The sequence below is a fragment of the Physeter macrocephalus genome, chromosome 13, assembly GCF_002837175.3.
Source record: "Physeter macrocephalus isolate SW-GA chromosome 13, ASM283717v5, whole genome shotgun sequence".
Taxonomy (NCBI): Eukaryota; Metazoa; Chordata; class Mammalia; order Artiodactyla; family Physeteridae; genus Physeter; species Physeter macrocephalus.
This window is the reverse complement of record NC_041226.1, coordinates 19,484,959-19,507,250: the sequence shown is the minus strand read 5'-3', so window position 1 is coordinate 19,507,250 and position 22,292 is coordinate 19,484,959. Positions and strand designations below refer to the sequence as shown.

Genomic DNA, 22,292 nt, shown 5'->3' with positions numbered 1-22,292 from the left:
TAAACTGGTTTTGCTTGCTCTTGGAATTTTCAAGGCTAGTCCCTGTTTGTTTTTTATTTTTACAACATGAATTTTAGGATGGAGTTTTTTCTATTTCTGTAAAAATGTCATGGAGAATTTGATAGAGATTGTGCTGAATCTGTAGATCAGTTTGGGTAGTATATAAAAAATATTGTCTTCCAGTTCATGAACATGAGATATCTTTCCATTTATTTATGTCTTTCATATCTTTCAACCATGTTTTATTTTCAGTGTACGAGTTTTTACCTCCTTGGTTAAGTTCATTCCTAAGTATTTTATTCTTTTTGATGCTATTAGAAATGAAATTTCCTTTTTGGATTGTTCATTGTCAGTGTATAGAAATGCAATTGATTTTTGTGTATCCTGCCATTTTGCCAAATTTGTTTATTAGTTCTAGCAGGTCTGTGTGTGTGTGCGCACATGCGCGCGCGCGTGTGTAATCTTTAGAGTTTTCTACATATAGGATTATATCATCTGTGAACAGACGTAATTTTACTTCTTTCTTTCCAATTTGGACACCTTTTATTTCTTGCCTAATGTTACTGCAACATTCAAGACATGCTGAGGATTGTAATGAAATCGTGAAGGTGAGAAATGGTTAGGCTTAGAACATATCTTGCAGGTAGAACCAATGAAATTGTTGGCTTGGATGTTGGCTGTGGGAGAGAGAGAGAATTTAAGGATGACCTCTAGGTTTATGGTCAGATCAACTGGCTGAATCATTGTAGTGCCATTTGATTAGATGGGGTAAATGGGAGAGGATGCGCTTGGACAGGGACTAGAAAAGCTGTCTTTTGGCCATAGATGTGGATAATATAGTTAAAACAAGAGAATATGATGAGAAGAGGTCAGAAGACAGACTTTTGGGGCAAGCTCACATTTAGAGAAAGGATAGAAGAGAATCAGAAAGGGAAGGAAAAAAAAAGAGAGAAAGAAAGAAAGGGAAGCAAAGAGGAAACAATCCAAGGGATAGAATAAGAACCGAGAGCGTCGGAGAAGCGAGAAGTGGCAGTGGTTAACTGCGCAAAACAAATTGAGGAAGGAAGATGAGGACTGAGAAAGGACCTTTAACGTGAGCAATGAGGATGCCATAGATAACTTTTGACAGCATTTTCAGCAGAATGGGTAAGGCCTCCACCCATGTGCAAGTAAGTTGAAAAAGCAAGTGGGGGATGGAAATTGCTCTAAATAGCTCTGAAGTGCTGTACTTCAGTGCTGAAGTTACTGTTGTGTGGAAACAAAGACATTTAGGAGAAATAAAAGCCACTTATAAACCCTGAGTCTAGCCCATCACATCCCCTTGATCTGTTGTGAAAGATGCTGATAAAAACAGTCATTAGAGGGGCAGGGCTAATGCAGGTTTCTTCCTTTAGATTAGTCCCTAAGTGGAAATCTTACCCTCTTCATCCTGAGAAGGAAGCCAGCACCAGCACTCACACCAAAGTTCTATAAAGCACAGATGACTTTCTGACCAGAGTTCCTTATTCTCTTGCTATTGGCTGACACTGTTCATAAAATACAATTTGCTGTTTCACTTTTCTTTTAAATGAGCAAGCTGAATCACTTGGAGGAGGAAGACAAAAGAGATAGAGGAGACAGAGCCAACGCAGCTGAAAGAAAACTCAGGTGAGCATTTTAATCTTTGCCTTGTTAACTCATTGTTAAGAATTATGCTTTGCTTATCGCTTCATAGTAAGAAGAGTAATTTTTTAAAAGTAAGTATATTTTGTTCTACTATATACTTTTTTTCTACCAGATACATGATATTTTAAAAAATATTGGGAAAGTACAAAGAAGTAGAAGGAAGCAAAAACCACAGCTTCTATTGATATTTTCAGGGTATTTCTTTCCATTCTTTTTTGGGTGTCTGCTTATGATTTTAGTTGATTTTCACAGTGGATTTTCACAATGGATACATTTATATTCCTTTTTTCCATTAGAGCATACATTTTCCCACATTGCTGTGGGAAATAATCATAATTTAAAATTGCTACATAGTATTGCATCGAGGAGATTTACTGTACTTTACCCAAGCATTCCCCTATTTGGGGCCATAAAGCATTTTTCCTATTTTTATAGAGTGGGTCATTTGATTATGTAAGATATATATTTTTTCCATTCAGAGTCTTGTTTTTTGAGGAGAGGAGGTTAGATTTGAGAATGTAGATTGCAGCAGTTTTACTGAGAGGCACAATGAGAGGGAAAGAGTTTGTGTGAGCGTGTGTTTATAATCTGCTTATAACCTTTGGGACCACAATCGGCGGTTCTCAACTCTGGCTGTACATTCCGTCAGAATCACCTGATTCTAATCACCTGGGGAGATTAGAAAATTACCTTTAGAATAATTGAAAATTAACTTGTGGTGATGAGCCAGTCATCTGTAGGTTTTTTGTTTTAGTTTGGTTTGGTTTTGGTTTTGTTTGTTTGTTTTTTAACTTTCAAAAATTTCTCAAGTGGTTCTAATGGGTGGCAAGCGTGATAACAGCCGACCTAGGTTATTTGAAATATTTTCCTGTGTCTGATCCATACCTGAGAGTAATACATTTTAAGGGAAAGGGAGATACACTATCAGGCAAGCCGCCCAAATCTTCCTTTCAATACTGTATAAATAATGCAAAAGTAATTTGGGTGAAACGTCAAACTTCTAGCAATTTCTGTTCTCCACCTCAATCCCATAAACCCTTGAGACGAGAATCTACTTGAGAGTTCCAATTTGCTAATGCTTTAAAGAGATGGGTCTGTTTCCAGTGCACTGGTGGTTAGAAGTTAGAGAGGTGGAGGCTCCAGAATGTTCTAAAAGTATCAGAATTAAGCCCAGCGTCTGTTAGTGTTCCGCCAAGGTGCCAGCCTTCCTTTCATTTGCAAACTCTTCAAGGATCAATGAATGACAAGGTGGGCATTTAATAGGTGGCCACTGCCATTACATTTTATTAATAGGTATAAATTTCATTAATATTAAAGAGCAAAGACTGATGGAACTGAATGGGGGAGCATCAGGTGGATGACCCTGCCTTTCCAGGGTCATAGACCTGGCACTTACCTTCTCTGGACCCTGTGTCCCCAGAAGGAAAGTGGACAGAATTTCCAAACCAGAGCTGTTGCTTTGCTTTCTCCAGTCAGGAAGTGAGAATAGGACAAAGGCAGCTAAACCAAGTTGAAGCCTCCACTGCTGCTTTCCTAGCCTACGGAAGGGATGTACTTCTTTGGATTCAACCAAACTGGATCAAGAGCACGTTAAGGAAATCTCTTCTTGTTGTGACTTGATGGAGGAGAATATCTGTTTAGCACCTTCTCTGATGGACATCAACATCACAGAGTACTTCACTGTTTACAAAACCCCTTTACATACAGTAGTTCCTTTGATCCACAGTATAGCCTTGAGTGCTGGAGTGTGTAATTCTTAGTTTAAACTAAGAAAGTGAGGCCAAGAGAACGCAGGATCTTTCCTAGGGTAGAACCAGAGTTGGCCCAATCTGGTTCAGTTCAGGGCACATACATGGCCCTTTCCTTACAGCCTGAGTAATGGTTATTGTAAAAAATGTGTTCAAATTTTGTTATGTCTATATAATTGAATATTCTTTTAGCTATTTACGCGACATTGATGCTTACTAGTTGGCACAGAAAAATGATCATGGTTTAGTGATAAGAAAAAAAGCAAGGTACAAAACTGCATTAAAATATGCACTCGTTGTTGTTGAAAAATATGTATATTTGAAGAAAGATGAAAGGAAGCAAAGGCACAAACATTTATATATGTCTGGCTGGTGGTAAAGCTTGTAATTTAAGTTTATTTCAGCTTGTATTACCTTGTTTTTATTTGTTTGTTTTAACCACATTCACTGCTTGTGTAATAAAAATGTAAAGTAAATTAAATAGAATTGTTCTTGTCTTTCTGGTTGGCTCTCCTCCAGATGAAATGGTCCCAGCTCCTTTCCTTGGCCATAAAGAAGCCACTCATTTAATTCTTGATGACTTTCGTTCATACTTGTCATGAATCTTCCTGTCATTGTTAGCTCGCATCGACTGAAAACTTACCAAGTGTCAGGCGCCAAGTTAATCATTTTACATCTATTTTCCTCAGCAATACTCACTCCCGTCCTCCCTCTGCAGATGAGGGTCTTTTTTTTTTTTTTTTTTTGCTGTGCGCGGGCCTCTCACTGTTGTGGCCTCTCCCGTTGCGGAGCACAGGCTCCGGACGCGCAGGCTCGGCGGCCATGGCTCACGGGCCCAGCCGCTCCGCGGCATGTGGGATCTTCCCGGACCGGGGCACGAACCCGTGTCCCCTGCATCGGCAGGCGGACTCTCAACCACTGCGCCACCAGGGAAGCCCCAGATGAGGGTCTTAAGTACAGGAATAAGAGGGACCAAGAGGCAGAGCTGAGGGTCTAACTTAAAACACATGTTTTCATTCACCATACCATCTATCCTGCCTATCCACCTGGGGTCATCAAGGGTACCCTCATCACATAAGCAACATCCGTTTTGGAAGAAAGGTGATATATTTTTGCGGTGTATTCATGTCTGTGTGTCAGGATCCCCTTGGGCATTTGAGTATCTTGCGTGTGCTCTAGACTCAGGGACTCCTCCTGCTTTTCTAGCTTGTCACGCACACCAGACATCTGTGGCGTGCTAATCCCCCAAGGCTAAGCCTGGAAGGTGAAAGCCTAACAAAGGATTGTGAAATTACCCAGTGAGCCCTGGTTAACACAGCAGCCAAGCTGGGTAATGCAGAGAAAGGCAAGAATTGGCCTGGGTTGATCAGCTCTGCTGTAGAGGCTTATCAAATCCATAACAGAACCCCCAGCACTATATCTATGCTGTTCTCAGGGAGCTGCCCACTGCCTTCTTTGTGTTGGAATTACTTACGTGTGAGTCTCATTCCTTCTACTGGATGAAGAATGCCTGAGGATGGAGTCCTTGCAGGCAACCCAGTACATGGGCTCCATTAAGAATTAATGGGGGCTTCCCTGGTGGTGCAGTGGTTGGGAGTCCGCCTGCCGATGAGGGGGACGCGGGTTCGTGCCCCAGTCCGGGGGGATCCCGCGTGCCGCGGAGCGGCTGGGCCCGTGAGCCATGGCCGCTGGGCCTGCGCGTCCGGAGCCTGTGCTCCGCAACGGGAGAGGCCACGACAGTGAGAGGCCCGCGTACCGCAAAAAAAAAAAAGAATAAATGGGCAGGTGTAAATAAATTAATTCATCAATGAATGTGAACTTTAGTTAAAAGCTTCTGTTCCTCTCTGTTGAACCTACTAACCTCTTTATAGTAACTGACCCATGGAGAAAGTAGTACAATCTTGGACAATCTTTAAAGGAAAACTTCTCCTGTTGGATGACTTAGCGGCAGTAAGGGCTGACCCCTTTAACAAAGGAAACGGAGGCTGGAGCAGCAACCTGGAACCAAAGAATCCCAAAGTTGGAGGGTCCTCAGGAAGAGCCAGGGCCAGTGCAGAAGCTTTTTACATCTTTACTGTTTCAAGGAGAGGTTTCAAAGAAGGAAGCAGATCTGAGGAAGAACAAGAAGGAAGAAGGGAGGGGAGGGGCAGATGGGCCACCGGAGGAGCAGAGAAATTAAGAGAGAGGAAGGAAGGGAAAGGGTGGGGAGTCTGTTCGCTCTGGAAGTTTAAAGATTAATTAAGCTGGGAAAAATGAAAACGGTCCAGTCCAAGGTTATTACTCCTATTGTATATTATAAAAACAAGAATAGTTTTATCATTAAAAAAAAAACCTATTTCCCATGTAAGTATCCTCCTGTGAGGCTACAGAGAGAGCGTTTTACCTCATTTGCCCCTCTGGTACAGGAAACACAATCATCTACAGAATGCTTGGAGGCATCACAGATTCTTTGAAGTAAGTTGGTTTCTTTTCATTTTGAGTCTTACCTCAACAATAACTTTGCTCTCTTACAAATTCTCTTGAGAGGTCTGAAGGCAACTCCCCTTGTTAGCTGTAGCAGAACTTGTTGGGCCGGAGGCAGAAAGACAATTTGCAACCCTCAGAGATATAAAGAGGGTCACCTCCTATGATGCTTGGGTTCCTTTTTGTAGTCTTCCTTTTGCCCCCATGCCATTGACCCTATATATTACTGTCCCCAAATCTTAGATTTGAATTTCAGAGACAGAATGTTTGTGAGGAAAAATGCACTAACATCATTCCGTTGCAAAAGACCATTGGGATTTTTTTTTTCCCCAGGAGATATCTGGGCAGGCAGCACAGTGAGACATGATATGAGGGGGTGTTGGATCATAGCTTCATTTGCTCACTCACTGGTCATTTCTTTGTGCATGTTTACGGCCATGAGCTGTGCCAGAGCCTGGGATACAGCAGTGACAAGTAAGGCATTCTAACCTTCAGCGAGCAAACATTCTGGTAGGTGGGGATAAACAGGAGCTAGTGGCTGCCCCGTGGGCTCGTGTGAGGACAGAAAGCACTGAATCAGCAGTCGGTCAAGACCCGGAGGGGGCAGAGGAGGCTTTTTCTAGAGGAAGTGATTCTGGAAAAATACCTGAGGCTGGTTAAGAGAGAGCCAGGTGATGAGCTGGAGCTCAGAGCGTGTAGGCAAGACAGAACCTGGTATGTTTGGAGCACTGAAATAAGTTCCACGAAGCTGGAGTGGATTTTACTGAGGAGAGTGGTGGCGAGGTGACAGCCTGTATTGGAGGGCCCTGAGCTGGCCCCTGTGATGGAAGGAGGGGCTGGTGGAAACCTTCGGTAATAAGGGCATGTCTGCCTCAGAGGAGACACTGGGTGGCAGGATGGTCTCGGGGAGTGGGGAGCCGGCAGTGTGCTTTGCCCCTTGCTCTCTCCTTTTTAGGTCACACAAGCCCACTGTCCCCAGGCTACTGGCAGCTGGCTAGGGCTCTTTCCTGGGCAATTCCCCTGGTTTTCAATTTTCTGAGACACAGGAAAACATTTTTTTCTCATCAGTTTCTTACTATCTTTTACGGGCATCCTGCACCTGGCATACTGAAAAGTTCTTAGGCTTTTTTTGCCCTGGCAGCAGTCAGGCTCGCATAGGCTTGCTAATGCATTGAAAGTGTACGATGTGCCAGGCTCGGTGCAGCTGGGGGGCGTGGATTTCAGTGTGCTGCCTGCCTGGTCCCCTCAATACACCGAAAGGCTGAGTACTTGCTAATGTCCACACCACCAGTAAGGGCTAGAGCTAGGATTTGGATCCTGTTGGGATTTACTCCCCAAATTTTCCTATGACTTCTTAACGCCTCTGAATCCTTCCAGGAATCCTATGCTGTTTAACTAACTACCTTGGTAAATAATTCCTTTGCTCCAAGAAGTGAATTTAATGATGGGATATGAAATGCCAAGGGGAAAGGCAGAGAGGGAGTTTTCATTTGAGTGAGTGGGCTTTGGGGGAGCCCCCTGAGTCATGTCACTTAGTCACTTTGATTGTGGACAGGGAGAGTCCTAATGCTGACACAATCCCTTGGAAATTATTGGAATGAATAGGGCAATGGCCTCTGAGATAATACTTGCTGATTTTCTGTCTTTGGAATCAGAAGACTTGGAAATCAGAGACTCAGATGCAGAATGATTCTGTGGCCTTTTTTGGATCAGAAATTGGGTTAATAACAGATACCTCCAATCTTCCTTGATACACTGATGCAGTGCATTAGAAAATGATTTTTTAAATGCTTGGGACTTCCCTGGTGGTCCAGTGGTTAGGACTCTGTGCTCCCAATGCAGGGAGCCCAGGTTCGATCCCTGGTCAGGGAACTAGATCCCGCATGCGTGCTGCAACTAAGAGTCCGCATGCCACAGCGATGATCCCACGTGCTGCAACAAAGACCCGCAGCAGCCTAAATAAATAAATAAATAAAATGTTTTTTTAAAGCTCAGGTATTTTTATAAAATTAAATCCACAATCAGCTTTATAGGCTTATATAGTCTATTAACATAGAAGAACCAAGAAGTTATGAGAGCCAGAGAGAAGACAGCACTAAGTCAAAATAATGCTTTAAAAAAAAAAAATGGGGCTTCCCTGGTGGCGCAGTGGTTGAGAGTCCGCCTGCCAATGCAGGGGACGGGGGTTCGTGCCCCGGTCCGGGAAGATCCCACGTGCCGCAGAGCGGCTGGGCCCGTGAGCCATGGCCACTGAGCCTGCGCGTCCGGAGCCTGTGCTCCGCAGCGGGAGAGGCCACAACAGCGAGAGGCCCGCGTACCGCAAAAAAAAAAAAAAAAAAAAAAATGAAGCCGTATCTCCAAGGAGCCCAGAACTCTCCTTACATGTTAAGTTTTCTCTGTGTTGAATTTGTTTGGTTATTGTGGGGCCTGAGTGTTAGTGGTTCGGATGAACATGGAAGAAATGCTAGCTTTCGGAGACTATTAGAGAATGAAATAAGGTGATTCAACAAGGATGGAAGTAGGAAGAAGGATGTCGAGATACTGCCACGCGTGTCGCTCTCAGAGGCAGAGAGGCCCCTCATGGGCTTAGATGCCAACCTTCTGCTAGGGTTCAGGCCCTGCCATATCCCTGGGATAAGTTGTTCTCTGGGAGAACAACAAACAATGAAATTGTGAAAAGGGTCCAGTTTTAAGGTGTAGTTATCCCCAAAAGTGTCCGTAACCCACAGGCACCTCTTTGCACAGGGAAATTCTCAAGAACGGAATTTCAGAAGAGAACACGCAAACTGACCGATCAAGTGAATAAAAAAGCTTGTCAGCAAAAGAGAGAAAAAAGGCAGCTGTTGCTAAACCGTCAGCAAGACGCTGCTACTTAAAAGATCTGATATTTTGACCGTACCAACACTCTCCAGATTATCAGTTTTCACCCATGCTGATCTTTGTCCTGATGGCAGCTCTGGCAATACACTTCTTCTTGAGGTGTTTCTTCCTCCATCTGCCCATGTGCATTTGGGTTGGTGGATGTCAGTTTACCACGCACTCTGTGGTCTGAGCAAAGTTCTCCTTTTAGTGGGAGAAGGCCACAGCTACTGTGCACTGCATGTCCAGCCTCACCCCAAACGGGGCCTGACAGGCAATATGTCAAGAGGGCCCAGCAGCCTGAGGCAGAATCCAGGCAAGGAAGGCTTTGGTGGGTTCTCAGGCATCAGGGAAAGTGCTAGAAGGAGAGAGAGGCAGGTGCCAGCTAAAGGGCACATGTAGATCAGCAGCAGGTAGAAATCGCTAAGAAGTTGACAACCCAATGACTGTGATTTCAAGAAAAGATTCTAATTAGGAAACTTAATACCATAGAGTGTGTCTGGTCTTTAGAAATAAAATAGGAAACCAAGATAATGAAATTCAGAAGTTATTTGGGAGGGTTTTGAACTTCATCTGAACTTTCTAGAATTTAGTCAGGAAGCAGGGCTGAAAGACTGATTAATCACAAATATCCCCCTTCCTACTGGCCCAATCCTGGTGGGTTCCTGAGGAATCTGGGGAGAAATAGTGAAGGGGGGCTGGACAGTTTCCTTGTGAAAGAAGCCAGTGAGAGGAGGCGATTACAAGCGGGAAACTGCTCAGAGCACTCGGGCCCCCAAGGGATCCTCTGCCTGGTGGGACTATTCTCACCCTTGCTGCAAGGACTCACTCAGCTCTTCCCCTCGATGGAAAACAGACCAGGTCCAAAGATGGATCCTCAGGGCTTCAAGCTCTCCAGGAACCCCCAGAAATCTTAGGAAGAACACACTGACTTTTCTGTCTGCTGAGCTCTGGGGGCAAGTCTGGCACAGTTTGGTTGGGATCTGGGAGGAGAGGTTGGGCCCTACGAGCTTTTCAACTTCCAAATGTGGACTCCTAGCCAGAGGACAGATATGAGACAATGAAACTCTACTTAGGCCATAGGCCCTGGAGGGGAAACTTCATGGTCAGCCTGCAGGGAGAATTATCAGGCCCAGAACCCTGGCTGAGGAGTCCCTCTGGGGCCCAGAGCTGTTAATGAGATCTTTGCAGCACAGAGAAAATAAATTGGAGAATTTGCTCCTGGGGGACTTCCAAAGTCATAAATGCTATTTAACACCTACTGGTTTACCGAAGATCTGCAAGCACCCCTTTCAACGATGGGCTGACTTCACAGCTATGAGGTGTGAGGAAGTAAATGGCATTCAGAAGGCAAAGGAGCATTAGGCTGGCGGTGTGAGACGGGACTTGCACTTTGAGGCATTTTGGGAGAGACAGGGTGGGTGGACGATCAGAGTAGCAGAATCTGAGGTGCTGACTGCATGGAAACAGGGCCCCATGTTGTTCGCACCCCTGCTCCCTATTTATTCTGGAAGCCTGGAGACCAGCTCAGTTTCTCATTCAAAAGATGTTGTAATCTCAGATCTTTTCATTTGTATTTCTGTTTTGGTCTCCAAGCATTTAATTCACTTTATCAAAATTCTAAAAGTGCAAGACTGTTCCTGGGAGGCTAAAGAAGTCTCCGAAGCTTTAAGCTTCCACCACGACATTTGGAGCCTGTTACAACTGAGGGCTGAGCCAGCAGTGTTGGATTTCAAAAACGAGGCACTCACTGATACTTCTCTGTTTTGTGGGGCATATCAGTTTTGCACTCCAGGGCCTCTGGGATTTTGAGGTTGTAGAATCTTCCAATCCAGAGGGTCGAATCCTCTCTGCACAATTTCAGGGAGCTAAGTCTGTGAGCCTTTGCAATAATAACAGCTAATGATGCTGAAAGCTCAGCCTCCGTGCAACTGGTGCTGCATCAAACCTCGGAGACAGAGTTTTGGGTGAAGCAGAAAAGAATAGCTTTATTGCTTTGCCAGGCAATGGGGGACACAGTGGACCCCTGCCATTGAAACTGTGTGTCCCAACCCAGGAGGATTTGATGAGTTTTAGAGCAAAAGATTCAAGGATGGGGCTGCTGAACAAGATTAGCGTGTGTGCAGCACCTACACTCCTAATCTGGTCTCAGGTGATCTTCTTCTTCTTTTTTTTTGGCCATACCATGCGGCATGTGGGATCTTAGGTCCCCCGACCAGGGATCAAACCGTGCCCCCTGCATTGGGAGCACGGAGTCTTAACCACTGGACCGCAAGTCCCTCAGGTAATCTTCTCAATGAGCTTCTCTGGTTTCTTTAATCTGGCCTCAGGTGGTCTTCTCCAGTATGAAGAATGCTGACATCTTCCATTTGTTGGGTTTTAATTCCCTTGAGGCAGAACCAGGACCCTGTCCCAAGGCTGCACTACCGTTTCTTGGCTGCCCCTCCCTTGTCTTTGCATCCCTTTCCTTCCCGGATTAGCAACTGTTTGAATCTGCCCTTTGGATCTCAGGGAAGGTCATGGAGGTTGGAGTCTGTTCCCTACAAGAAAAGGGGGACAGAAAGGCTTCTGTGCCAGGTTTCACTAACATATCCTGCTTTCTCCTCTGGTCCAGGCTCTGACCTGAGTGCCACTCACATGTTTTCTTGCTTAATCCTCACAACAACTCAGAGAAGTAAGGACTATTGTCTTCATTATCTCCATTTTACTGATAAGAAACTGAGGCAGGGAGATAAAGGCAGCTGTCCAAGGTCACAGAGAGCTGGTGAGTGAAAGAACCAGGATTCAAACCAGAGTTTGTGTTCTTACCTGCTGCTCTACTACTGCTTCCCTGCAGCAGAGAGGAACCCTTGTCATTCCTTTCACCATTTTTATCATTAAGTCATCTCTCAGCCTTTGCTTTTATATTTTTACAAATGCTCTGAGATCCGTTTCGCCTCTTTAATCATATGCCTAAGCCCACACTCTGAGATTTAATCATAGTAGTAAACGTCATTGTGTGCTCACCCCGTGCAAAATATTTGTGTGCTCGCCCTGTGCAAAATACTTCACGTTCGTTATGCTGTTTACAGATAAGGAAACTGAGACTCTGAGAAGATAAGTTATCTGTGCAAGATTCCCAAGCTTGAAAGTGGCAGATTTGGCTCTATGACCTTACACCAACATTTCTATGAACTTCCAAGAGAATGTTCTATTCGCCATTGCACAGTATACAGTAGCTCTGGGAGCTAAAATCCAAGTTATGCTCTAAGGTTATTAGGGAAGATAAAGAGCATTATTGTGGAGAGAGTTGTGATTAGCAGGTTGGGTTATTAAAACAGAAGCTTCCCACTACGGAAAACTTCAAACCCACAAGGACATGGTGGTTGGACGTAGACGTAAGTGAGGAGGAGGAGAAGAATAATGGGCCTGTGAATTCACCTGGACCATCAGATTCTGTAATCTGTGTCTAACACATGCACTTTATGAGCCTGCTATGGTAACTCATTTGTCTAGTGATTAAGAGTTTACCAAGTTCCCTCAAATATGTGTTTGGCAGAATAAGGTATGCAAAATCAGTAGAGGACTGTCCCTTCCTCTTGCAAGTCTCATAATCTGGAGAGGCCAGTGTAATGTCTGCCTAAGATGTATCTATCAAAACACATGAAGAATTAATTTCAGGCTGCTGTAGTTTACTTACAAGTGCTGCAGGAGTGAAAAGAGAGAGACCCGTGAAAGTGTCCGTTGGGTAAGGTGACATGCAGAAGGTGATACAGGTGTTGAAGACGGCTTGACTAGAGTTGGGCACCCTGCAGATCGGGGAGGAGGGGGAGAGAGAAGAGGGGAAAGGCAGAGTTAAAGAGAGCACTGTGAACAGTACCCGAAGAAGTGCAAATCCAGGTTTCCGCTGCCTGGCGTTGGGGAGCGGCAAAATAATAGCAATAATGTCAGCTTTATGGTTTTCAAAGTGTTTTTACGTCCATTATTGCATTTGTTCCTCTCAGAGCTCTTTTCTGATATGGAGTCCAGGGGCAGCATTACCCTCATTTTACAGACACACTTCCCCAAAGAAGCTAAGTGATGTGTTAGCCAAGGCCATGTGTACCTAGCAACTGGCAGACCAGGACCCAGACTTCTGTGCTTTTCCCACCATCTGTCACTTTGTGGCAGGCTCCACTAGCTGAATCTCGCTTGTGAAAATACAGGTATTGCTGGGACAAGGGGTGCAAAGTCTTAGAGCTAGAAAGTGGGACGGTTGGGAGTCAAATCACATCTGCTGGACTTCAGATTCGGTGTACATTCTACTCTAGCCCTGTTCAGGTGTCTGATGTTGAAAAGATAGGACAAGAAATGAACAGAAGAAGACATTGAAGTCATTTGTAGGAGATGGGCTGAGAGTAAGAAGGTGTCTCAAGAGAAAAGAATGCATCTTCCCTCCCTGACTTCCTCCAAAAACAAACCCTTCACAGAAGCTGAGCTGAGATGTTCTCTCTCTCCTCTGAGAAAGTGGTCACTTTTCCCATCCCCTGCTTCTTTATCAGCTTCCTGGCCTTGGAGTCCCGCCCCACCCCCTCTGAACACTGATAAGCTTATTGTAAATCTCCTGACACTTGACACTTTTTATCCCCAATGACCACTCTCCCCTCCTTGAAGTTGCATTCTTTTTTTTTTTTTTAACCTGGGCCCTCAGCAGTGAAAGCGTGGAGCCCTAACCACTGGACCACCAGGGAATTCCCAGAAGTTGCCTTCCTGATTGCGTCTTATCATTCGGCCAGTCTTTCTGAATCGTCTTTCCAGGCTCCCATTCTCTTTGCCTGTCCCTTAATTGATGTTCCCCGAGGTCTGCATCGGCAGGTGGACTCTCAACCACTGCGCCACCAGGGAAGCCCCTGAGGTTCTGCTCTAAGTTTTAGTTGGGGCAAAATGAGGACTGCAGCCCGGGAGACAGCATTTCAGATAGCTCTGAGAAACTGCTCCAAAGAGGTGGCGGTGGGTGGCGGGGGGAGAGGTCAATATATACGTGATTTTGGTGAAGGGGGAATACATGCTCAAGCACATATTTTTGCAGAAGTTCTCATCAGGGTTACTGCTAGTCACGAGGAGCAGACATCACCGTGAAGGAATTTAGTGTTTTTCTGGATATGAGAAGATGCAAGAATTGGGCTCATAAAATCAGCTCCTGAAAATATCTAGATCTCTGAAGACCTGTTCTGCCAATTTTTCTCAGAGCACCGAGTGCCTCATTGCTGATCTCCACCATGAATTCCTTTCAGGGGGAGTTGAAGGTCAGCAGCTGCAGTGGCACCAGATTTAATCCTTGTAGAGGTAGATGGCAAGTGCCAATTTGTAGTTGACAAGTTTCATAGATGCTTCAGATTCAAAATGCCCCAACTTGAACTCATTTTACCACCCCAAACAGCAACTTCCGCTTATTCCTCTTCTGTTCTTTTTATCAATGTAATGTACCATTCCCCACCCCCACCCCCAAAATACATGAGAGGGTCCTTGACCATCCCCACCTCCAACTGCCCCTGACCTTCCGTAATTAGTCCATCCCCAACTCCAGTCAACTCTCATTCCTTTCTACTCTCAGTTTCATCCAGATATGTTCACCCCCTCTTTCCTGGACAATCACAAGAACATCCCCACGTGTCTCTCAGGACCGAGGCTTGCCTTCTTCCAAAAAGTCCTCCATTCGCTGCCAGAATCACACCTTTAAAATGCAGATCTGCTCCCCACAATTCGAGGGCTCTCATCGCCCTCAAGATAAAACCCAAACTCGCCAGTGTGGATGTAAGTCATTCTCAAACTACCCTCTGCCCACCTCATCCTTCCCTTCATGCCTCACCTACACTATCATATTTGCAGTTCCTCAAACTGTGTCACTGCGTCTTAGGGCCTCAGTCTTTGGGCTCTGCTGCCAGGTCACAGGCTTGTACCTGAGAACCGAAGGTAAGCACACCTGTGGACTTACAGTCCTGGTCAGTGCTGATGATGGGGGCAGGATGTGTGGCAAGGTCTATCCTGGCAAGGCCTCAAAAAAAGTTTTTTTTTCTAAGTATAAATAAAAATAACTTCCGTGAGGTTTTGAACAGTTGCAGCTTCGCAGTGACCATGAAAACGTTCTAATCATCCACATGAGCTCTTCATCCTCATTAGACTTTGGTCGTGCAGCATGTTTGGTTTTCTGCATAACTGCAATCTGGAATCCCCATCTGCTGCTGCTTTGCATTGTTTCTTCTTTGTTGTTTTATGATCAGTAAAGCTGAAGGAGACAAAGCCTCAATTCTTTCTTCGTTCCAAGACCACTTTCATTCCCGGAAGCTGTGCTCTCCCTCTAAGGCAGTGCAAACTACGCTGTCAATTTATTTCCTAATTTCCCTTGAATTTACCTCTTCATATATTTCTCAGCTTCCTGTCACATACTTAATTGGTCTGGCTGATTTTCACAGACACTTCTAACAGGCCATTTCTTTTCCTTTTTTTTTTTTAACAGTCTAGTGAAAGTTTGCAGTGTGGTGTAGTCAAGTGTATTTTTTATGGGCGGAAAAGAACAGTCAAAGTGTTTTAAAGATTTCTCAAGAGAAAGTGGCCAGCTTAATGGAGTTTTGGATGGATCTGAGCTGGCCCTGCTTTTAGCCTGTGGCTGTTAGCTACATGAGGCTTCTAGGAATGACCTTTGTGTATTTTCTTTCTTTAGCTTTCCAAGGATTAAGATGCTCTTGGAATCAAAGTCTCAGCTTCTGTAGTTATCCTCTTCCTACAAGTGGGGCTGTTTGACAGCCTTGGACCACTCCCACTCCCGTCTCCCTCCAGCCCCTCCAGGGCCCAGAACCAATCCCAATCCGAGGCAGAGGAATTGAAGTAACTCTGGGACTCAGTGTTACACTTGGGGTAGATCTGATCCTGATCTGGCGCCTCAATTCTAAAATTGGGCATCTCTCTTTTTCCCGAGATTTGGTCCCCACCTCAACAGGGGAAAAGGGCCTCTGTCTTGGCGTCCCTGGCCTGCGTCTCTGTGCCCAAAGTATTGTCCAGCACTGAGGTTCTCCAGGACTCAGGGCCTGCCTGCAATGGCCAACCCTCCTCTCAGATCCAAAGTCCGCTTCTTCCGTCATGGCCTGGAAGTACAAGGGCCTTGCTGCTTGCAGACTGACCTTCCCTCATGAGTTCTGCCTTCCTCCCCAATTGTTCAAGAAGTCCCTGTTGCTAGGGTCTGTCGTTGGTCCCCCCATATCCCTCAATTCCCTTGTGGAGCAACCGTTACCATCTTTTTTATGATCTCTTGTCTGTGCTCATACCTGCTGGATCCCATGCTCTGCCTATGATAAGGGACTTTCCCCAGCATCTGTAGCTGTCCTTTCATGCTTGCCACCCCCAGTGATGGAGGAGTGCAGGGCGCGGTCCCAGGTTGCCCTTCTCATTGCAATGTACAGGCCCTGTTGGTCTTGAGATGGGAGAAGTGGTTTTAAGGTCTTCATGGTCAAAAATCTTAAGGACTTGATTGCTTTCAAGTCTATTTCCACTTTTTCAGACCCTTTCCTGATATAAGCTTTCCCTAAGATTATATCCGAATCCTGGCTCCGAAGTCAGGGCTGTGTGGACAAGACTCTGTCCTTTTCAAAGAAGGCCGTTTGTAATGGAACACATCATGAGAATTCCTCTGGCTGGTCACACATCAGGCTTAGCTCCGTTGCCTGTCTATTTGTCCTCTGAGCTCTGTGTTAACCCTGGTTCCAGTGCTCTGCCCATCCAGAGGTGACACATAATTGTGACACCTGATCCAACTCCACGTTGGCTTCATGGACTTGGTTTGTGCGTGCTGCCTGTACTATTTCTAGCGTTTCAACTCTGTACTACCTGATTTGGGGTTTGATCCTTCTGTCTTGGCCCCGCCAATCAATAGAATCTCTAATTCTCTCTGAAGTTGAGTTAAGACAAAATCTCCAAGCTTCTCTTTTTGCTGTATTCCCTTTCCCTACAGACTTCCAGCCTCCATGTGATTATTTCTCTGAACTGTATCTCCAAGCCCAGCTAATGGCCTCACCATTCTCCCTGCAACCCAAGCTAGAAACCTCAGACTTGCTGGTGAGACAGATCAAAAGGGGAGGGAGAGCCATCATCCATGCAATCAGAACTAAGGCCCTGAAGTTATCTCAGAAATAGGATGTGACATATCAGCTTTGCATAGGAGAAATTTCATCTGGTCAGTCTACTCCTAGGCCTCAAAAAATCAATTTACACACACCAGACTCACAGGGGTCTTCTACATTTTCACCCACAATTCCTTTTTTTTTTAAATTTATTAATTTATTTATCTTTGACTGAGTTGGGTCTTCGTTGCTGCACGTGGGCTTTCTCTAGTTGCGGTGAGCGGGGGCTATTCTTCGATGTGGTGTGCAGGCTTCTCAGTGCGGTGGCTTCTCTTTTGTTGTGGAGCACGGACTCTAGGCGCATAGGCTTCAGTAGTTGTGGCATGGGGGCTCAATAGTTGTAGCTCGTGGGCTGTAGAGCACAGGCTCAGTAGTTGTGGCGCACGGGCTTAGTTGCTCCACGGCATGTGGGATCTTCCTGGACCAGGGCTTGAACCCATGTCCCCTGCATTGGCAGGTGGATTCTTAACCACTGTGCCACCAGGGAAGTCCTTTACCCAGAATTCTGATTTGTATATTTACAATGGGCGATTTCACTTTACTGGAATCTTCCATTCACGATCCACAGTCCACACTTCCAGAGAGGCCTGACTAAGCTGATGGGTTATCAGAAGGTTCTCTGGTAGGAACAGACTCAGAGCAAAGGAGTGGAGAAGGCTTGAGATATTTTCATAATAAAAAGATCAGAATAATCTGAGAGTAATCAGTGTTTCTGTAGAGTATACCTTTCTAGTAAACACCAAGAAGAGTGTAATTTTTACTTTTCGTAGGAATGTGAGAATTGAGGTCATCAACTCTTCCCTGTGGTCACTGGGATAACAAACGTTGAAGCTAGATCATTCCTGTGCTGATTCATGTGAGTGGAGCAGCTAGGGAGCACTTACTCGGTGCCAAGTAGCCTGTAAGACTCTCTATCTCTCATGTAATCCTGACAACAACTCTATGAAACATATGTTACATATCCCTACTGTGGGTTGAATTATGTCCCCTGAAAGATATGTCCATGTTCTCACCCCAGGTTCCAAATAAGCACTGTGGTCTTACTTGGAAGTAGGATCTTTGCAGGTGTAATTAGGGAAGATGAGGTCATATTGGATTAAGGTAGGTCCTAGGCCCAGGATGACTAGTGTTCTTATAAGAAGAGGAGAAGATACAGACACGGACACACAGTAGGAAGATGATGGAAAGATACAGAAGGAAAATACCAGGTGACAGAGTCACGTGGAGTATGCATCTACAAGCCAAGGAATACCATGGACTGGGGGTAACCACCAGAGGCTGGAAGAGGCAAAGAATACTTCCCTAGAGCCTTCAAAAGAAGCATGGCCCTGCTGACACCCTGATTTCAGACTTATGGCCTCCAGAACTTGAGAAAATACATTTATGTTGTTTTATGCCCCCCAGTTTGTGGTACTTTGTTAAGGCAGCCCTAGAAAACTAATACCATCTCCATTTTTGCAAACAACATAATGGATGCCCAGAAATGCTCATTTCCCCAATAGGAAATGCTTAGAACCGCTTGACTTCAGATACTTGAACCCTTGTTGACTGATCTGGACCATTAAGTAGGGATCCTCGTCCTTTTCTATCAAAACCATTTTCTAGATAAATTATATAATAACATCAGCATTTCACAGGGAAGATTTTGTAGAACACTTGTGGGATATTAGAATGTGTTAGTGTGCAAAAAAGTTTTCAGAGTCAAAAAAAGGAGGCATAGTCTGTATTAAGCAGACTTTTTTTTTTCCTTCTAGGACCTCTTAGAGCCTTTAACATGAGTTATGAATCTCCAAGAGAGGGACAATAAAGCTTGCTGTGTTTCTCAGGCTGATTTGAACACAGAAGCCTTTTCTTACACAAAGCATCTCGTGGAATTTGTAGTTTATGGAAGATGATTTGGGAAGTGCCGAATTAAAGGAAAAACTTTTTTTGTTACATTATTTACAAGCCAACCATGTTTTCTGAGTTGCACCCCCACATGGGTCTCTGAAGAATTGAAAAGCATATTTACTGCATCAGAAGTATATTTACAAATCATATATCTGGGTAGGTTAATTTAACTAATGTTTTACCATACTTCTTTTGGTTTTTATTATTTATTTATTTTTTTGCGGTACGCGGGCCTCTCACTGTTGTGGCCCCTCCCGTTGCGGAGCACAGGCTCCGGACGCGCAGGCTCAGCGGCCGTGGCTCACGGGCCCAGCCGCTCCGCGGCATGTGGGATCTTCCCGGACCGGGGCACGAACCCGTGTCCCCTGCATCGGCAGGCGGACTCTCAACCACTGCGCCACCAGGGAAGCCCTTCTTTTAGTTTTTAGATCATTATGTGAATTCTCAGAGTCAGTGTCTTCTAGTCAAAGGCCTATAGGAACAAACCTGTAGTTGAACACAGTTGAGTTTATTGATTTGTGGTATCAATGCAGAATGTACACCATGGGAAATTAGGCCATCTCAGAAAGAGAGTGTTAGGAAGGAATTATTATAGGATTTGTGCTTGTGTAATTTGGGGGTAAGATTCAAAAAAGCAGGATTTTGCAGAAATGAAAATGGTTATTAGTTCTTAGACTCTGAAAAACAGGGATCCAGACTATCATACCCAGACAAAGAAAATACCCACACGCACAATCTACCTGTTTTTTCCTAGACATCCAGAAGGTTCCCCCTACCTCTGCAGTCATGGGCTGTTCTGTAGTGTTTATCTAGGTGAGGCAAGAAATGTCTAGTATAAATGTCTCTTTGGCTAGCAAAGAAGAAATTAAGAGCCATGTGATTATCCATGACAACTCTGCCTAATGAATTTACATTTAAACCAAGGCTTGGTCAAAGATCAACAAAGCTGCACACTACTTAAAGTGGTAAGACAGATTTTATTCAGTAATATACTATTGCAATAGGGAAAAGAGTCCAACATGAACTGAACTCAGAGGTAACTGGATGTTTTAAAGGGAGAGAATGAAGGAAAGGAGAGGGGAGTGAGCAGGGGCTCAGTAGAGCCAGGGAATTAAAAAATTACGGAAAGTAGGGCTTGGTGGCGCAGTGGTTAAGAATCCACCTGCAAATGCAGGGGACACGGGTTCGAGCCCTGATCCGGGAAGATCCCACATGCTGCAGAGCAACTAAGCCCATGTGCCACAACTACCGAGCCTGCGCTCTAGAGCCCGTGCTCCGCAACAAGAGAAAGCCACCGCACTGAGAAGCCCACGCACCACAATGAAGAGTAGCCCCTGCTCGCCGCAACTAGAGAAAGCCCGCACACAGCAACCAAGACCCAACGCAGCCCAAAATAAATAAATTAAATAAATAAATTTTCCCAAAAAAGTACAGAAAGTTGGAAGGGAAGGTTGATCCAAGTGAAAAACATCTGAGTTTGCTAACTGGCACTTATAGAGGTTAGGCTCTAACCTCTTTCCACAGAGGCTGGAGGCAGAGGCCCTGTGTCCAGGTGTGGGCTGGAACAAACAGAAAATTCTCTCAGCCGCCTTGAGTTTTCTCAGGCTATGTAAGAAGGGGAGGGTATGGTCATCCTAGAGATGCAGCCTTGAGCAGTTATAAACCATATTAGCACTTTTATGTTAGCTGTTATTCAAGTCTGTGTAGGCCAAGGTTGACACCTGGTTGCGAAGAGGACTCAGAAGAGCTTGGCTAGAGTCTGATCAAGAAGAGAATCTTTGTCAGCTTCCAGAGCAGAAGCTGTATAATTGATGACTTTCTCCAGGGTCAGAGACAAGCTTTGGATGATCTTCATTTGGGCACTGGGCAAAAGTCCCCCCAGTTTGAGGATTCGGCTTCAACCAAATAAATTAATGTTTATTCTGCATTCCAGAATTTTATCATGAAATGTAATGAAGCATACGGTAAAGACATATAGTAAAAGTATAAGCATACAGTAAAAGTGTAAGCATATAGTAAAATATAGCCAATATTTTTTGACTCAGGTTTCAAAGAAAAGCTAGTATTTCTCTCTGTTTCATTAAAACCTGGAAAAATGTAAGCAGGAAGTAACTTTCTGTATCTGTTTCTTTTTAATTCAGCATGGAGAGAAAACCAGTGTCCTTACCTCCGTCCGTCTCCATATCAGAAATGGAACCCAACGGCAACTTCAGCAATCACAATAGCAGCAGGAACTGTACAATTGAAACCTTCAAGAGAGAATTTTACCCCACCGTGTACCTGATAATATTTATCTGGGGAGCCTTGGGAAATGGCTTTTCCATATATGTTTTCCTGCAACCTTATAAGAAGTCCACATCTGTGAATGTTTTCATGCTAAATCTGGCCATTTCCGATCTCTTGTTCACAACCACACTGCCCTTCAGGGTTGACTATTATCTCAGAGGCTCCAACTGGATATTTGGGGACCTAACCTGCAGAATTATGTCTTTTTCTTTGTACGTCAACATGTACAGCAGCATTTATTTCCTGACTGTGTTGAGTGTTGTGCGTTTCCTGGCAACTGTTCACCCCTTCCGGCTCCTTCATGCCACCAGCGTCAAGAATGCCTGGATTTTATGTGGGGTCGTATGGATCTTTATCATGGCTTCCTCAACAGTGCTTCTGAAAACTGGATCTGAGCTGAAGGGCAATGTCACATTGTGCTTGGAGCTGAATCCTAATAAAGTTATTAAACTGAAGACCATGAACCACATTGCCTTGGTGGTGGGCTTTCTGCTGCCATTCTGCACGCTCAGCATCTGTTACCTGCTGATCATTCGAGCTTTGTTAAAGGCGGAGGTCCCAGAAACAGGGCTGCGTCTTTCTCACAGGAAAGCGCTAACCACCATCATCATTGCCTTGATCATCTTCCTCCTGTGTTTCCTGCCCTATCACATACTGAGAACCCTCCATTTAGTTGAGTGGAATGTGGATAGATGCAAAGAGAGTCTGCATAAAGCTGTGGCCATCACACTGGCTTTGGCAGCGGCCAACAGCTGCTTCAACCCTTTGCTCTATTACTTTGCTGGTGAGAATTTTAAGGACAGACTAAAGTCTGCACTCAGGAAATGTCATTCACAGCAAACAAAGTGCAGCTTTCCTGTGTGTGTGTGTGTGTGGTTACAGAAGGAAACAAGAGTGTAAGGGGTTATTAGGCGAGGCTGTTCCTATGTCCTTGTATCTACCTTCATTCACACGTAGTCTCCAAATGACTGTATTTATACCATTTCCAGCAAAGGTCGATTCCCAAGATTTAATTGACCATGACTTTTGTTAATAAGACCTACTTCAAAAATTTCATTAAGTGTATCTTCAGTGTTTAAGTCTAAATAGAGGGTATAGCAGGAAAAATCCCTATTAGAGTCTTGCAACTTGAAATGTCAGACCGGGGGCTTCCCTGGTGGCGCAGTGGTTGAGAGTCCGCCTGCCGATGCAGGGGACGCGGGTTCGTGCCCCGGTCCGGGAAGATCCCACATGCCGCGGAGCGGCTGGG

At 44.9% G+C, this 22,292-nt stretch overlaps 1 protein-coding gene and 1 non-coding gene across 2 annotated transcripts; both read left to right on the top strand.

Moving 5' to 3' along the window:
* Positions 1-1,538: 1,538 nt before the first annotated feature.
* On the top strand, positions 1,539-22,076 carry CYSLTR2 (cysteinyl leukotriene receptor 2). The gene is made up of 2 exons (XM_007116201.3): positions 1,539-1,647; positions 20,899-22,076. The coding sequence occupies exons 1-2, from the start codon at positions 1,568-1,570 to the stop codon at positions 21,941-21,943; spliced, it is 1,125 nt and encodes a 374-aa protein (XP_007116263.2). The 5' UTR covers positions 1,539-1,567; the 3' UTR covers positions 21,944-22,076.
* TRNAG-CCC (transfer RNA glycine (anticodon CCC)) lies at positions 7,676-7,748 on the top strand. The gene has a single exon. It is a non-coding gene; the product is annotated as a tRNA-Gly (tRNA).
* Positions 22,077-22,292: the final 216 nt, after the last annotated feature.

Bases quoted from the DNA above. Each gene is read 5' to 3' on its own strand.
- CYSLTR2 (XM_007116201.3), top strand. From the start codon at position 1,568: ATGAGCAAGCTGAATCACTTGGAGGAGGAAGACAAAAGAGATAGAGGA. The intron at 1,648-20,898 runs GTGAGCATTTTA...TTTTTAATTCAG, and splicing joins GCAGCTGAAAGAAAACTCAG to CATGGAGAGAAAACCAGTGT.